The sequence below is a fragment of the Nicotiana sylvestris genome, chromosome 1 (genome assembly GCF_000393655.2).
Source record: "Nicotiana sylvestris chromosome 1, ASM39365v2, whole genome shotgun sequence".
Lineage (NCBI taxonomy): Eukaryota > Viridiplantae > Streptophyta > Magnoliopsida > Solanales > Solanaceae > Nicotiana > Nicotiana sylvestris.
The window spans coordinates 153,700,631-153,717,659 of record NC_091057.1 but is presented as its reverse complement, the minus strand read 5'-3'; the positions used below and the strand labels follow the sequence as shown (position 1 = coordinate 153,717,659).

The 17,029-nt window shown below is 37.7% G+C and overlaps 2 protein-coding genes across 3 annotated transcripts; both read right to left on the bottom strand.

The window, feature by feature from the left end:
* Positions 1-2,159: 2,159 nt before the first annotated feature.
* LOC104213791 (MYB-like transcription factor ETC3) lies at positions 2,160-3,675 on the bottom strand. 2 transcript variants are annotated; one of them, XM_070160684.1, is made up of 3 exons: positions 3,301-3,675; positions 3,121-3,208; positions 2,160-2,592 (listed from the first exon to the last, which is right to left on the bottom strand). In XM_070160684.1, exons 1-3 carry the CDS (start codon positions 3,377-3,379, stop codon positions 2,475-2,477), a joined length of 285 nt encoding a protein of 94 aa, XP_070016785.1. In that variant the 5' UTR covers positions 3,380-3,675; the 3' UTR covers positions 2,160-2,474. The 2 variants fall into 2 exon arrangements, with proteins under 2 accessions (XP_070016785.1, XP_009761639.1); XM_009763337.2 differs by having other exon boundaries at positions 3,319-3,653.
* A 747-nt stretch (positions 3,676-4,422) lies between these two features.
* On the bottom strand, positions 4,423-10,196 carry LOC104213792 (histone H3-like centromeric protein HTR12). The gene is made up of 7 exons (NM_001302567.1): positions 9,892-10,196; positions 9,522-9,556; positions 9,398-9,434; positions 9,187-9,308; positions 7,970-8,044; positions 5,863-5,938; positions 4,423-4,788 (listed from the first exon to the last, which is right to left on the bottom strand). Exons 1-7 carry the CDS (start codon positions 9,962-9,964, stop codon positions 4,733-4,735), a joined length of 474 nt encoding a protein of 157 aa, NP_001289496.1. The 5' UTR covers positions 9,965-10,196; the 3' UTR covers positions 4,423-4,732.
* Between the last annotated feature and the right edge of the window lie 6,833 nt (positions 10,197-17,029).

Below are 17,029 nucleotides of genomic sequence, written 5' to 3'. Positions count from 1 at the left end.
AGAAGAACTGGGTGAAGCTTCTGGATGCTGCTCAACTGTGTTTCAATTCACAAAAGAGCTCTAGTACAAACAAAAGTGCTTTTGAAATTGTTACCGGACAACAACCGCTACTCCTACACACCGTGAATGCACCAAACATGTCAAAATCTCCTCGAGCTGCTAGCTTCTCAAATGAATGGAAGCGAAATTTGGAGATAGTGCTGAGCTATCTTGTCAAAGCCCAAAAGTGGATGAAGAGGCATGCTGATCAAAATCGTCGCTTTGTTGAATACCAAGTAGGAGACAAAGTGATGGTCTAAATTCCAAAGCGATACTTGTTTGCAGGGGTCCATGACTCGCGCCTATTATAAAAATACATTAGACCCTTGTCTATTGAAAGGCGTATTGGGAAAGTTGCATACCGGGTGGATACCCTAGCCTGGTGGAAAATCCATCCCGTCTTCCATGTCAGTCTTCTGAAACCTTTTTGGGAAGACATAGAGGATCCTTCACGGAGCCAACTCCCAATACCAAGTATTCGACGCCCTAATTCAACGGGGAAAAGGCGTGTTGAAGCTATTCTTGATGATAGAGTGATTCATGCCTCAAGGAAAGATCAGCAAGAGTTCTTGGTGAAATGGCAGGGCTGCAATGCAGAGGAGAAAACTTGGGAGAGGGGAACAAGCCTCAAAGCCTTCAAGAGCCTAATTGATAATTATCTTGCAAGTAAGGCACCGAGGACGTCGCCAACTCAGGTGGGGGAGAATGTCATGGGCGGTTTTCTAGACATGCTCCATGACCCCTTGGACGCGCCCTGTGGCGTTCTAGCAAGCCTCCCAACCCTAGTGCCACAGACGGCCCCGTGGACTTGGCCGCGCCAAGTGACAAGCGTGCATGTACCTCTGTTTCCCCACCGATATCCCTCGCCAGCGCCCAGCCGCAGGCAAATGCCAACAGCGCCGCGCACGCAGACCGCGATGCCAAAGACAAGGTTGCTGACAACGGACCTGTTTCTACCTTGGAGAAAACTAAGTCCTTTTTATTGTAAATATAAAGTTGTTTTATTTTATGTACTTCCATTATGTTCCTCTAGCTTAGTTAGGTCTAGTCTTGTAACTTTGGTTTTTTTTCAAGCACTATTAGGGGGGATCAAGCAATCAAACTTTCTAGCAAGCAAACAATTCTCTGTACTAGTATCTCTCCCCCTCGATACCGTGTTGCTTTTGTATAATAGCTTTTATTAATGCAATCAAGCTTTCTTTCATTCTCAATTCTCATTTATGTTCTCTCAATTGCTCTTGACATTGATTTTTCCGTACGGCACTGACAATCTCGTCTAGCGTACGGAGGGAACCTTAGTTGGAAAATAGTAACTGCATTGACATCAGTTGCTTAGCCTTACGTCGCCCTTCGAAGGAACCTCAGGAAGGCGCCGCGTAACATTAAGCATGAATCATCAGAATGATGGAAATAAACTATAATGTCAATTACTATTAAGTTGGTGTTTAAACGCGTGGGCTGAGGCATGTCTAAGAGAAAGTTAATTCCGTCTAACCTTTTTTTTCCCGTTAAGTTTGATAATAATAGGACCCTTTTGAAGCTCAAGGACACTTTTCTCTTCTGCAAAATGATTGATTGATACTTTCTTTTCTTGCTAAATGGTAGCTTGATACTTAATTTGTTGCTAAAGGTGCCAACATTTTTGCTTAGACTAGACTTAATAAAATAAAAAAAATACAAGATATATAGAAGAGGGAATTGAGGTAATCAAAGCTTGAACCTTCGAATAAGCAACAGCTTTTTATCACTTTCTTCTGCAATATAATAACCACAACTTGGTGAATGTTTACATTTGCTAAACTTTTTAAAGACATGGATAAAAGTTAAACATTATTAACCCCTTTAAAGGTATACCCGTTGAAATTTCTACAACTAATTGATTGGGGTGCAACATTTGGCTGATTGAACCTTAATTAGATAGGGATAAAAAAAATCATAATATGGAGCACTTTTTCCTTTAATTAATCTTATATGGAGGCGTGAATTCGAATTAATCCGGATCCTAAAACGAATATCAGACATCGAATGGGAAACCAAGACAAACCTTATCAATAGATCCTTGATATTTTTCTTTGAAAAAGAGCATTTGTTAATTGCACCTACCGCCACAAATTAAAATATTAGTGGATATAATAATAATATTTTGCATGATTAGTTAATATTCTGGATACATATTTGGCTAAGCCCCCACAATAATAGTATTGCCACCTATAGCTAGTTTACATATACTGGACATAACAACCAAACTAGAAGCACGACCAAAAGATATTAGAAAGGCATAAAATAGAAATCCATGAGTGGAAGTACAATAAAAAGGAAGAATGAAATAATAAAACCGAGAGTAGGGTCCCCAGGATTCCCCAAACAAAATGGAAAAGAGAAAAAGAGAAACTGCTTTCTTCAAAAGCTTTTAGAAGAGATCATATATATAGTAGCTATACTTTTCTTAATTGTCGTCTCTTGTTTGCAAAGCCATCACTGTGTTTCATTATCCAAAACCTTTCTATTTCTTCTGCTGTTCTCCCTGGTATTCTCCCTGCTATCAGTCCCCACCTTCACAACCAAAGTTATTTTTATGAACACACACGAGAATTCAAAACATTAAGAAGAGTACAGCACCGTATATATCATGCAGTGTCACGGGACACCACTTGGTCGAAATTTTTCACTAGATATTTATAAGAAAAATTGAAATATTTGGGATACGTGTAGAAAATGACATTGTTTGTTATTATGGTGATTTATTCTTTTGTCATTTCTTCAAATTATGACACCCTTTATGCAAAATCCTACGTATTCCACTTAGCAGGAGCTAGCAAAGTATCATGCGCTACGTTTGCTCCTGATTATATCCAGTACGGTCTTGTGTCTGAGTGCGAACTTAGTGTAGATTTATTTTAAAAATTGCTCAACCATATATATAGTTCAAAGCCGAGAACAACAAGTTTCAGTTAGTATAGCATCACCTATTAATATAACCAAATACTACATCTGCACCTGCTTATGACAGTGTTTTCCAAGTTTAATGAGATATATGAAACTACTGGTAAAAGCTTTGCAAATCTAGTTATCAACCTTTACCTGTCTCCAACAAGCTTATGCATTCTGTAAATAAGATCTTCTTCTTGCTTGCTCATGCTGATGAACTCCCACTCCATACTATTAACCTCTGTTTCCAAAACAAAAACAAAAAAATTAAATAGTAAAAATGAAAAAAAAGGTAAAGTCCCCTTATAACATGAACAAAGAAAGAAACTGAACCTCGGCAAAGGGTTGTACCTTCATGGCTGCAACAGCGGTGGTGCATGAGCTTGGGCTGATGATGGAGATTTTGATCCATTTAGGTACAAAAGTTGAGAAATAAAAGATAAGAATAATGAGGATCAAGAAAAGAGGAATAACAGAGAGTTTGTTGTGAAATAAGTTAGGACAGCTTCTGTTTTTTTATAGTTGTCCTGAATGGTTCGACAGATTTGTCTGCATTTGTTATCATGAAACAACGGCTGGTCCTAACTAAACAAACTACACGTTCCCTTTGACTTGCAGTTGTCATTCCTTCTTTTATTACATTTTTAGACAAGGCTCTTTCATAGTTTTTATTTATATGGCGCACAAACTCTTGCCAATGGATTATTAAATTGAAAGGATAATGAGGTTTTACATAATCTTTCCGCCAATTTTATCTCCTGACAACTGTTACGTCATTGTCTCTACATTAGGCATTCTAAGCTGAAAGGAGGCAAGCAAATGAAGGGAAGCATTACGGGGCCGACTACTAGAAAAATAAAGCTTCGTAGAATCAGTCATGTCGCTTATTTAAGACCCACGACTATTTTTCACTTAATAAGCGAAGGAGAATTGAAGTTTTTGTCAGGTTTATCCCATTGTGTTTAAGGCACAGCGTAATCAGGCCTCTTTTATTTCCAAAATGAGGAGTGCCAGATTAAATCAAGTCCTCCCTGAGCAAACGAGATCTTCGTTAATTATTATGAGTCTTGAGAAGAACTTGATTGTGAGGACCAACGCACACCCAATTCCTGATAGCTACAAAAAGAACATATGCCAGAAAGCACCCCCAACTATACTTGCGCCAAATACAAAAACTGGTTATAATTCCAATATGATGCTCCAAGGTCATTCCTAAACGAGTCGTGAAGGGTGTAAATTTGCAAGAAACACAGTTTTAGTATAAAAATGCAAAACACCCACCCACTTTCAAATGCCATCTTCATCAATATCCAATTCAACAAAGGCGACAACAACGAAAATGGATCCCCTGTAAAGACCTGAATTGTTCCCTTGTTCTTGTCATTCCTTCAGCACAAGTTACCTTCTAACAAGGAACAAAAGAAAGAAAGAGAATTGAGACGAGACAACTGGTAAGGCAAAAGGATGTATCTCTGCAGCCTAAAACATAGACTACTTTCTGCATGACATATAGGTAACTCGTCCACTATAATCACATGGCATAGCGTCCAACTAAGTCAAAGTGTGGTTGTAAGAATTGATACTACAGTATGGAAAGTTGAAGATCATGTACCATAAATAACCCATTCTATTACAGGAGGTAATGGTTAAAATAGAAACAATCTGTAAGTACTAATGGTTAAACTTTGTAGACTCCAGGTGGAGGCTGATTCTTTGAACTGAAGCTGTGCAATTATCTAGTTGGGGTAGGATGGTAATCTGGTCTTCACCAAGGTCGTGCTTTTCCTCCAAGTCGTCGAGCCAGCTCAAAATCCTTTTTCACTGAGCATCAAGAAAGACGAAAAAATATAAATTGCACATCATATAACAAGCGAATACCAAGCAAACAATACTCTAGGCAGTTTAAAAGATCTTTTCCCTTATCCTTGAAACCAAACGACCTCTAAGGCCATACTGCTCACCTCTGTTTCCAGTACTAATTTAAAAGATCATTGGACTATCTTTTCACTGCAGTAAACACCCCCGATTTTTCCGGTATCCAAATAGGGCGTACCTGATACTGCAGGCAGTTTGAAAGATCTTATCCCTTATCCTTGTAACCAAACAACCCCTAAGGCCATACTGCTCACCTCTGTTTCCAGTACTAATTTAAAAGATCATTGGAGTTCTTTTCACTGCAGTAAACACCCCCGATTTTTCCGGTATCCAAATAGGATGTACCTGATACTGTAGGCAGTTTGAAAGATCTTATCCCTTATCCTTGTAACCAAACAACCCCTAAGGCCATACTGCTCCCCTCTGTTTCCAGTACTAATTTAAAAGATCATTGGAGTATCTTTTCACTGCAGTAAACACCCCAGACTTTTCCGGTATCCAAATAGGGTGTACCTGATCTGATGGAAGAATCCCTATGGAATAGAAAGAAGCAATAGAAGAGATAGCCTCATTTCACTTTGCGTTTTTAGCAATGTGAACTGGACTGAACAAAATTAGGACACAAAAAATATGCACATTGATGGTTTGTTACAATCTCTATTATGAAACCAAAACTAACAAGAAATAGACAAAGCATATTAGAACATTGATCGATTTGTATGTCGTTTATTGATTATTTTCCTCCTCTTCCCTGAGGGAGGATGTCAATAATACAGGTGAAGCAGCTAACTTGGCCGATGAAATCTATAACAGAGTAACAAAATTTGCTGACCAGGAGTTTGACAAGGTCTATGAAACCTAAAACACAGGTTTTTGGATGCACCAGCCCTAGCCAGCCCATTCCCCAGAGCGACAAGGAAATGAGTAGGGGGTGTAGAGGAAGGTCAAGGAGAGAAGGAAAAATATCACTATAAAAAAAAACAAAAAAAAAAAAGGAAGAGGTGAAACAGAAAAACTTACTAAGTGTAACACGCTTCGCATGAATAGCACATAGCATTGAATCATCAAACAGATGAACTAAAAAATCTTCTGCAGCCTGCAGAATAACCATCAAAGAAAACTATATCACTCTGACTGATAGTGTTTAAGAAAGAGTATTCATTTTGACATATATTACAGGAAGCAAAAAAACTATATTTTAGCATAAAAAGGTACTTTTACAAGCGAAGGCTGAAAAGCATAATGTTGACTGGATAAGAATCTATGCATTCATAGACTTTCTTACTTTGTACACACATCTACATTTGGCAATTTTAATGATGATTAAATAATGAAAAAATCCACAGAAAGGTATGCTTTCCAAGGATCATACGACTATTACTACACTGTCCACGCAAGTAAAGATAAATTGCCTGACAGAATAGGCAGTGTTTGAACATGATTGCAATGCTCCGACTTGAGGGGAGTTGCGTGAAGAATGGGATAGATTCTTTCACACTAAACTTTACACCAGATGGCTACAGCTTGCAAGATGAATAATAGTTCATATCAACACTAAATATACAAATTTAGACATTGAATAGACACTTCATGTTTCTGCTGCTGACTGTTCCTCTATGATATCTCTCTGTTTTTCGACCACTGCTTTTGAGAGGAGAGGACAATGGATTTCAGAAACATTGCTAGGGTCCTATAAAGTACTTGAAGTCATAAGATCATTGATGCTCTTCAGATTCAAACAAAATCTCATAGGAAAGCCCAAGTGTATGCTAGCAGAGAGATGTGCTAAGACAGATGCTTAGGCTACCACAACAAGCGACGGCTGTGTCCTTTTTCTCACATGTTATACACAGTGCCCTACCGCCTTAAAGGACTTACTATGTTGATGTCCAATTCTAACTGCTTTCATTAATAATCACAGCACGCAAAATCCTTTTAGTCCACCCGTTTCTACTGGACATCAGAATGTCATTGTCTAAAATGGAGAAATTACATCCATGCATTAATAGCAATTACACTTATAGATACATGCAGTCAGAAAGGGATAGAGCACATAGGACTTTTGGTTATAGCAGAAAGAATTCAAGGGCATATTAAAGGAAGCCAAAGGGCATAACCACTAAGAAAGCCCTTTCTCTCCCCAATGCCTCATTCTTTGCTGGGAAACTTAGAAAATAAGGTATTCCACACTAGCGACACCCTGTGTCATACTTGACTAGCTTCATGGAAGGAGAAGGTACCATGTTGTCACTGCAAGATCAGTCGTATATTGATGCATATATAACTACCGAAATTCATGACAACAAAACAAAAGCTAATAGAAATCAATGAGACTTAGAACTAATATATGCCCTCTCGAGTAGAGAACATTTTCACATAAGAAGTCAAATAAGTCAAGTAGCAACTTTATTTGTGGATTGTACCATTCAGGACATTAGCTTAGCTAAGCTAAACCCAACAGATATATAGTGTTTATTTTCAACTTGCCTGATTAATACACCTTAATAGTATTTTGCAGTTTGTCAAGAAAAAGTGACTTAGTTGAGCAGGATTCATAAAGGGAAAATACACAACCATAATCAAAGTAGAAAAACCTTCATGGCGCAAAAGTATGTGCTAGAAATCTCTAAGTACAATAATATTCCAGAAACTCCAACCTCCTTAGCTAACTAGTAGGCCTTGCCATCTTTGGTTGCCTACCAATTGCTGTACGCTAAAGTGCTAACAAAAAGAAGAATATCACTTTGATAATGGATTGGCCCTTCTCATAACTCAGTCACTACCTGACCACACAATTGCACATGCATTATTTTGTTGAGGAACTGATGTTGTAACTTTCTAGAACTTGAAGAATTCTTTTAAAGGAGATTATTAAGCACATTCTGAATTAAGAGTAGAATTTTTATAAAATGCATTAAAATATTTTTAATTGGTATATGGAGCAGAGACTATTCCAAACTAAATATGTTGTTGATATAAAACTACTAGATGATTTATGAGGGCGAGTATATTCATGAATCTCTTTTCCTGTCCTCTTCATGGATACATGGTTCTTACAAATAACTTAAATGCAATGATCCAAATAGCAGCTAACAGATCCATTTATTATTCTTAGAAGTTGTAGTACCTCCTGAAGAGCTATTAAAGCCTCAGCTTGCCAGCGAGTTACCTCTGGTGCAAAAAAGTAACTTATTTCTTTAACCTGCCCCAGACAAGAAAGAGGGGAAAAAAACAATTAGCTTTGGTGAAAAATTAATAAATGCAAAGATTTAAATGTGTAACTATTTGGATAAGTTAAACCATTTATCATCAAGGGTATCAAGATAACAGTTCTACAACACATTTACATCCAGAAGAAAGTCAGCAATAGATGATCAGAATGTAGATTTTTAGCATGCACTCCTTAGTCCACATTTTCTGCCAGAACCATGAACTGAGTCCAAGGGGCTCCTTGAAATGTAGAGCGCAGAAGACCTTCTTAAAATCTGAAGTCAGAAAATCTCTTACATAAGCAACTCCCCTCTAATTGAATAGGGATAACTGGTTTTCGCTTTTGTAAGTCAGGCTAATCATAAATGGTCTGCCTCTCCAATCCCAAACCGAAATCAAAATAGAAAGGGAGAACTTGTGCGTTACAACAAATAACCTTCCTTTGGACTATAGTGCATAATACCAATACTGGTTAAATTGATATGGAAATTGAGCCCAGCTAACCCTGACCTTAAACAAAATAGAGAGAAACGATAAACTCAAAGAAAAGAATAAATTCGTTTTCCTTCTGCTTGTTAACATCAGCAAAATTCTCAATTTTGAAAGCAAATCCTAGAAAATAGGTGAATGTGCATCTTAATGCAGTCCAAAGGAAAATGAGAAAATGAGTTATGGAGTAGCATGTCAATTTCGGCTTGCTATCGATGCAGATTGTTTTCCCTCTTTCAAAGGACTTACTCTCTCCGTTCTGTAGTATTTTTTTTTTCCCTTCAGTATTTTATTTTATATTATTTTCAATTTAGTCTCACTCACTGATACTCATAAATTAACTAATGTCCCGTGAAACTCTTAACAGTCGCTTCTTCGCTAGTGCAGAAATTCACCTATTGTCCACTCAATTAAGGCATAGCTCTGATAGCCCTCTCATTGTTATCTATATCAAATAAGAAGACCACAATTATTCAGCTTTGGCTTTAAGCTTCATTCTCCCATGTTAGCCAAATCACACAGTAACGAAGCACAAAATCGAACTATGATTGATTTGGAGTTTCCCTTATTTCATCTAATCATGTGGCTGATAAGCTCAAATAATCATGTGGACAGTGGCGCTTAGAGACAGCAATGAAAACTTACAAGTCTGATGAAAGGAGCAGCTGGAATGAGAAGATTCCATGTCTTCTGAAAGCGCCTAATTTCTCGAAGCGCTACTGTCCCTGGCCTGTAACGAGTCTTCTTCTTTTGTGTCCGCCCCGGAGCTGAAAACAAACAAATATTCTCCCATCATTTAGTAACATCATTTAGAAGTAAAGAAATGCACATTAATTTTACAAGTATATACACTCACTTGAAGGTGCAGTCCTCTGACTTGTTCTTGTAGGCGTCTGATTCAACCCAAACAAAAAGCAAATAAATAACCATAATAATTTCAAATTTGCGACACCACACAGAAATCAGAGTTATTAGCATACCGATTGAGGCGCTGAAGATGAAGCTGCAGCTGCAGCTGAAATTTCAAGCATAACATCACCAAAATTAGGGTTAAAAAAACTATTAACTCAACAAAAGTTAATCTCGAAAACTAAAACGAACTATATATGCTTATGTAGACATTCACAGACATAAAAGGCAACAGACGCTCACATTATAGCTGTATATATAGTTGAATTTATATAGTTGACAAATATATATATATATATATATATATATATATATATATATATATATATATATATATATATATATATATTTAACTAAATCTGAACCTACTGTCAAAAAATATATATCCGCACTAACCGATTAAGAATTCAGGGAGACGTGATGTTAAGTAATTTCACTAACCAGAACGTGTGGCTGTGGGGCGACTTGGTGGGCGACTTTGTTTGCGTAGGGCTAGGTGTTTTGTTCTCGCCATGGCTCTGTTGTGTTGCAGAGAAGAGAAGAAACACCAAAAGAAGGAGCCGAGGAGATTTGCAGAATTGCAGCGGATTGTAATCTGGTGCAGATAATGTAGAAAGCGTAGAGAAAGTAGAATTTTTTCAGAGGGAGAGAGAGATGTAAGGATGGTTCCCGCTTTATTTCATTTTTTGATTTTTGAAGAATTAAGAGGAACTGCGCTCTATCCCTGTCACTGATACTGTCACACCAGCCACCAGGTGCTCCCATTAACTTGCTTTATTGCCCCTACTTTTTTCGATAATTTGAAATTTACAACTCATAGTTGGAGTAAAACAGATTTGGTCCGCGGTTTTGTGCTTTTATTTTCAATTTCAATAGTCTATTTAATTTCACAAAGTTTATTTTTTTAACCACAATCATCCAAATTAGAATAACTCATCTACTCCAGTTCCCCCAAAAAGATAATGGTGCGGTTCAGAGTACCAAAGAGTTAAATTTAACATTAGTAATGTTGAATTGAAATGCTATAATTTTGAAAAATATACTTTCGATTATCTTAAGTCATTTAAGGTATTTTATTAAACAATATTAAGGGTTTTTATTAAGGTTTTTCTATTAAACAAAACCTCAATATTTATATATTGAGGCTTTGTTTAATTTATTCTCTCCATTCTATATTTAATTCTTGGGGGTTATAATAGGCTCTATTACTCTAATAAGCTTTTGTATTTTTATTATTTTGGTCATGCAACTCGTAGAGATTACGAATTTGAAAATTTATCTTTTGTGCTAATTTTAAATTACTAAGTAATATTTTTGAGTATTTTTTTAATAATTTTTGTGACATTTCTCAACTTCTTCATTATTAAAAAGAAGTTCTCCACTTAAGATTTATTAAAAGAAACTTTTAAATTCTACGTGTTGCACCCTATTATTAAGTAAAAATGCAACATATTTATGATTTCAATATTTAAGAAGCAGTCACCTAACAAGTTACTACATATTCAAGTGAATAATGGAAAACATGTGAGGCACATCTGAACCGAGAGTTTATCGGATGTAGTCTCTCTACTTCAAGGTGAGGGTAAGGTCTGTGTACACACTACCTTCCTCAAACTCTACTTGTGAGATTATATTGGGTTGTTATTGTTGTGTGAGTCACCTGTGATTTGCGTAAACCCGTTTCCCTTATGGACATATAATTTTTTTAATTAAGGCTTGTACAAGTGTTTAAAGTGAAGGATTTGATTGAGATACTTTATTAGTTAAGTATATATGAAAATGCAAGTAAGCAAACAAGTCTTTTTAATCCCCTAAATAATATGTGCAGCAACTAAACATATATAGTACACTCAAGTCGGCATTTCTTTTTTGTTGGTTTGAAATTTGAATAATATCTGCAGCAACTAAACATTATACACGCAAATACAACAAGTAGGCATTTTGATTAGGTGTAATATTCCTAAGTGTTTGCATAGCAAATAGACTTAGCACAACAAATAACAGTTAGGTGAATTATTAAAGGAATTAATTCTTTAGTTAAGTTGAGGCTCTAAAATTCCCATTCAATTTGACAATTTAGACTTAACTACATTCTTTGATTAATTCTTGATGCAATTCCCTATATATTCAAGGAAGATTTAATTGTAAACTAGGTGCATCACCTAAGTTTAGCATATAGCCCTCCCTATAAACAATTAGACGAGTATGCAAATAAGCAGTAAATGAACAATCCGCCAAAATTCTAACATAAACGTTCTCAAAATATATTTGAGAGGTTGTGTACAAATCGCAAGAAAGGATTACTATTGTACAGTAATGGGATTAGAAATTTTGAAAGGTAAAAATAGCCGTTGTGAGAGTGTGTCAGTTGCGGGTCAGCAATATGACCGTTATTTTACAAAACTTGTGAAAGCTGTTTTTATCTTGTCTTGAAAAAAGAAATGGAAGGTTTGGTGAAATAGGGTCGTCTGAGAAGAGAGGGGGTGGAGTGGGGAGGGAGGCGCGGTCAATATTTCTTTTGGGCACTCATTGTGAATTTAAACTCTTAAATTGCTTTTATACTCTACTCTCTAATTTTGGTCCTTAAATAAATACTATTAATGATTTTATAGATAGATACAACGGAAACTTTATTTAGAAGGGAGGAACTATAATAGCCCTTTTGGCCAAGCTGTAAATATCAGCTTATTTTGAAAAGTATTTTTTTTTTAAAAGTGTTCTTCTCAAAAGTGCTTTTGGTGAGAAGCAGTTTGTGTTTGGCTAATTAGTTTAAAAAGCACTTCTGAGCAGGAATTAGTGTTTGTCCAAGTTTTAAAAAATTACTCCTAAGTGTATTTTTCTCAAAAGTGCTTCTCAAAAAAGTGTTTTTGGAGAGAAGCTACTTTTTTCTGCTTCTCCAAAACTGTTTTTGTTTCTCCTCAAAAGCACTTTTTTTCCTTCTAAAAGCTTGGTCAAACACCTCAATTTTTGGCTAAAAATATTTTTAGCCAAAAAAGCACTTTTTGTCAAAAATAAGCTTGGCCAAAACGACTATAAGTTTGATAATAAATTGATTTTCCAGTGAGCAAGCTACCTTAAGTGAATAAGTGATCTACTAAATGTTGGCGATTCTCCGAAATTTAGTAAAATTTAAGATTGCAAAAAAAAAAAAAAAATGAATTAGAGACACAAGTGAAATATCTGGTATTTTAATTCAAAACAAATGGTAAATATAAGAATTAACGACACACACCAACAAGGGTTATGTTAAATCGGTAAATACACTTTCATCTTTAACCAGAGGTCTCGAGTTTGAGCCCCTGAGTATGAAATCGCCTTTATCAGGAAGCGCTTTATCTTCAATGTGGGACTTCCCGGTGCGAATCCGAATTAGTCGAACCCAATGATGAAAAAGTAGAATAGAGTCACTTGAGGATTTTAAGCACCAAAAGAAATTCTTTGGATTTTTTTTTTTTTTACTCAAAAATACTTAGGCTGAGGGGTAAACTGAGTGTCACCAATATCCAAATCTGATTTTTAGGAATAACAAACAATTTTCGTGCGAAAGGAAATAAAAAGATAAATATGAGTTGTATACGTGGAAAAAGTTATTGAAACAGACAATTATGCGATATTATCTAAAATAGCATTCGATGTTTACAAATACTTCTACCGTAAAAGGAAAAAAGACAAAAATGCCCTGCCACAATGAACAATTTCCTAAAGTACAAGGGTTACATGGGCAAGTGGCAAGTAAAACAAATACACTAGTTTGACTCAAAATATATTAAAACTTTTTTAAACAAATCAATCGAAGATGAAGGGGTAAATCCTAGATAAGGGTAATTAACTCTAGATCCGAGATGAATAATACGAATTAAAAAATATAGCCGAGTATAAATGTTGACGGCTATTATGACCAGATTTAATAGCATAAAGAAAGATGCATTAAGTAACATTAAGTGGCAATAAAATATAAATAAAGGAAAAGATTCACCCGATATCTTGAGTGAGTCAGATTTTCTTTCATTTGATAAAGATGAATGATAGACAAATACAAGAACCTTAGGACCCTTTTTGGATCTGATGAAGGTATGGGATCACATATCCTCTCATCTATTTGGAGAGGTGTGTTTACATATTTTCTAGAAAAAGGGAGAGGGAGAGAGAGAGAGAGAGAGAGAGAGAGAGAGAGAGACCCCTTTTTGGGGAAGTCCTCCCCTCCTATTTATAAGGGGGTATCCATAGAAAATCCTAGAAAAAGGTACAATTTAGAGGGAATATTCGGTAGAATATTCCTTTTGAGTATTCTGAAGCAAACTAGTTGTTTCATCACTGCCCGACCTCGGCCTTATTGATGAGTGTCCGACCTCGGCCTATCCGACCTCAGCTTTAATTATGATTGTCCGACCTTGGCCTTATTGATGAATGTCCGACCTCGGCCAATTGATGACTGTCCGACCACGGCCAATTGATGACTGTCCGACCACGGCTAATTGATGATTGTCCGACCACGGCCTGTCCGACCTCGACCTTATGTCTCCGTGTGCCGAATTTCTCCGATCTAATTTTGACCCATACAGTTAGTCCCTCCGCTTATCGAGGTCGTCTCTTGGTCGAGCTCGGTGAGCGGACTTCATTAATCATAGCTCGAGAAATTCGGATGGGGAGGTCGACTAGTATGGATCGCGGATGAGGGTGCCGATGCCGAGGGAGAATTGCTTAGAGATGGTAATGAAGAGGGTGGCGATGGTGACGCCGAGTGAAAAGATCGATGGTGGTGATGTTGACTATTAATCCAGGTCATATGTAATCTGCGACTATTTGCGCAGTGACTTAGTATAAAGAAGAATTTTTCGTTGTTATTCGCCTTGTGCTTTTCTATGTTTTTGCTTTTCGCGACTTTGGTGCGAGGTAGATTCCCGCATTGCGAGTCCCTGTCTTTCTTTCCCTTTATATTTTCAGACGGCACTTGGCCTTAGGAACACTTCAAATTCTCTTAGGCAATGGGCCGTAGCCCCGATAGTGCGGTTTCAAACTTTTATATGGATATCAACCCGTTTTTGTCCGATCGATGTCGGACTCTTCTTTTTGGCGAGGGCCCATGGCTTTAGAGGGTATTATTTCGATCTTGTCGAAATATTGACCCGTCATCGTTCGATCGAGGTCGAACTCTTCTTTTTAGCGAAGGTCTTTGGCCTTAAAGGGTGTTATTTCGAACGTATCGAAATAGTAACATGTCGTCGTTCGATCAAGGTCGAACTCTTTCTTTTGGCGAAGGCCCTTGGTCTTAAAGGGTGTTATTTCGAATTTATCGAAATGTTAACCCGTCGTCGTTCGATCAAAGTCGAACTTTTCTTTTTGGCGAAGGCCCTTGGCCTTAAAGGGTGTTATTTCAAACTTATCAAAATATTGACCCGTCGTCGTTCGATCAAGGTCGAACTTTTCTTTTTGGCGAAGGCCCTTGGCCTTAAAGGGTGTTATTTCGAACTTATCGAAATATTAACCCGTCGTCGTTCGATCGAGGTCGAACTCTTCTTCTTTGGCGATGGCCCTTGGCCTTAAAGGGTGTTATTTCGAACTTATTGAAATGCTAACCCGTCGTCGTTCGATCGAGGTCGAACTCTTCTTCTTTGGCGAAGGCCCTTGGCCTTAAAGGGTGTTATTTCCAACTTATCGAAATGTTAACCCGTCGTCATCCGATCAAGGTCGAACTCTTCTTCTTTGGAGAAGGCCCTTGGCCTTAAAGGGTGTTATTTCGAACTTACAAAAATATTAACCCATTGTCGTTCGATCGAGGTCGAACTCTTCTTCTTTGGCGAAGGCCCTTGGCCTTAAAGGGTGTTATTTCGAACTTATCGAAATGTTAACCTGTCGTCGTTTGATCAAGGTCGAACTCTTCTTTTTTGGCGAAGGCCCTTGGCCTTAAAGGGTGTTATTTCGAACCTATCAAAACGTTAACCCATCATCGTTCGATCGAGGTCGAACTCTTCTTCTTTGGCGAAGGCTCTTGGCCTTAAAGGGTGTTATTTCAAACTTATCGAAATATTAACCTGTCGTCGTTCGATCGAGGTCGAACTTTTCTTTTTGGAGAAGGCCCTTGGACTTAAAGGGTGTTATTTCAAACTTATCGAAATATTGACCCGTCGTCGTTCGATCAAGGTTGAACTTTTCTTTTTTGGCGACGGCCCTTGGTCTTAAAGGGTGTTATTTCGAACTTATCGAACTATTAACCCATCGTCGTTCGATCAAGGTCGAACTCTTCTTCTTTGGCGAAGGCCCTTGGCCTTAAAGGGTGTTATTTCGAACTTATCGAAATGTTAACTCGTCGTCGTTCGTTCGAGGTCGAACTCTTCTTCTTTGGCAAAGTCCCTTGGCCTTAAAGGGCGTTATTTCCAACTTATCAAAATGTTAACCCGTCGTCGTCCGATCAAGGTCGAACTCTTCTTCTTTGGCGAAGGCCCTTGGCCTTAAAGGGTGTTATTTCGAACTTATCGAAATATTAACCCGTCGTCGTTCTATAAAGGTCGAACTCTTCTTCTTTGGCGAAGGCCCTTGGCCTTAAAAGGTGTTATTTCGAACTTATCAAAATGTTAACCCGTTGTTGTTTGATCAAGGTCGTACTCTTTTTCTTTGGCGAAGGCCCTTGGCCTAAAAGGGTGTTATTTCGAACTTATCAAAACGTTAACCTGTCGTCGTTTGATCGAGGTCGAACTCTTCTTCTTTGGTGAAGGCCCTTGGCCTTAAAGGGTGTTATTTCGAACGTATCAAAATGTTAACCCGTTGTCGTCCGATTAAGGTCGTACTCTTCTTCTTTGGCGAAGACCCTTGGCCTTAAAGGGTGTTATTTCGAACTTATCGAAATGTTAACCCGTTGTCGTTTGATCAAGGTCGAACTCTTCTTCTTTGGCAAAGGCCCTTGGCCTTAAAGGGTGTTATTTCGAACTTATCGAAACGTTAACTCGTCATCGTTCCATCGAGGTCGAACTCTTCTTCTTTGGCGAAGGTCATTGGCCTTAAAGGTTGTTATTTTGAACGTATCGAAATGTTAACCCGTTGTCATCCGATCAAGGTCGAACTCTTCTTCTTTGGCGAAGGCCCTTGGCCTTAAAGGGTGTTATTTTGAACGTATCGAAATGTTAACCTGTTGTCGTCCCATCAAGGTCGAACTCTTCTTCTTTGGCGAAGGCCCTTGGCCTTAAAGGGTGTTATTTCGAACTTATCGAAACGTTAACCCGTCATCGTTCCATCGAGGTCGAACTCTTCTTCTTTGGCGAAGGTCATTGGCCTTAAAGGGTATTATTTTGAACGTATCAAAATTTTAACCCGTTGTCGTCCGATCAAGGTCGAACTCTTCTTCTTTGGCGAAGGCCCTTGGCTTTAAAGGGTGTTATTTCGAACGTATCGAAATGTTAACCCGTTGTCGTCCCATAAAGGTCAAACTCTTCTTCTTTGGCGAAGGCCCTTGGCCTTAAAGGGTGTTATTTCGAACGTTTCGAAATGTTAACCAGTTGTCGTTCGATCGAGGTCGAACTCTTCTTCTTTGGCGAAGGCCCTTGGCCTTAAAGGGTGTTATTTCGAACTTATCGAAATGTTAATC

Bases quoted from the DNA above. Each gene is read 5' to 3' on its own strand.
- LOC104213792 (NM_001302567.1), bottom strand. From the start codon at position 9,964: ATGGCGAGAACAAAACACCTAGCCCTACGCAAACAAAGTCGCCCACCA. The intron at 5,939-7,969 runs GTACTACAACTT...GTTATTCTGCAG, and splicing joins CTTTAATAGCTCTTCAGGAG to GCTGCAGAAGATTTTTTAGT. The intron at 4,789-5,862 runs GTAAGTTTTTCT...CTTGATGCTCAG, and splicing joins TGCGAAGCGTGTTACACTTA to TGAAAAAGGATTTTGAGCTG.
- LOC104213791 (XM_070160684.1), bottom strand. From the start codon at position 3,379: ATGGATCAAAATCTCCATCATCAGCCCAAGCTCATGCACCACCGCTGT. The intron at 3,209-3,300 runs GTTCAGTTTCTT...TTTTGGAAACAG, and splicing joins AGGTACAACCCTTTGCCGAG to AGGTTAATAGTATGGAGTGG. The intron at 2,593-3,120 runs GTAAAGGTTGAT...TTGGTTGTGAAG, and splicing joins CATAAGCTTGTTGGAGACAG to GTGGGGACTGATAGCAGGGA.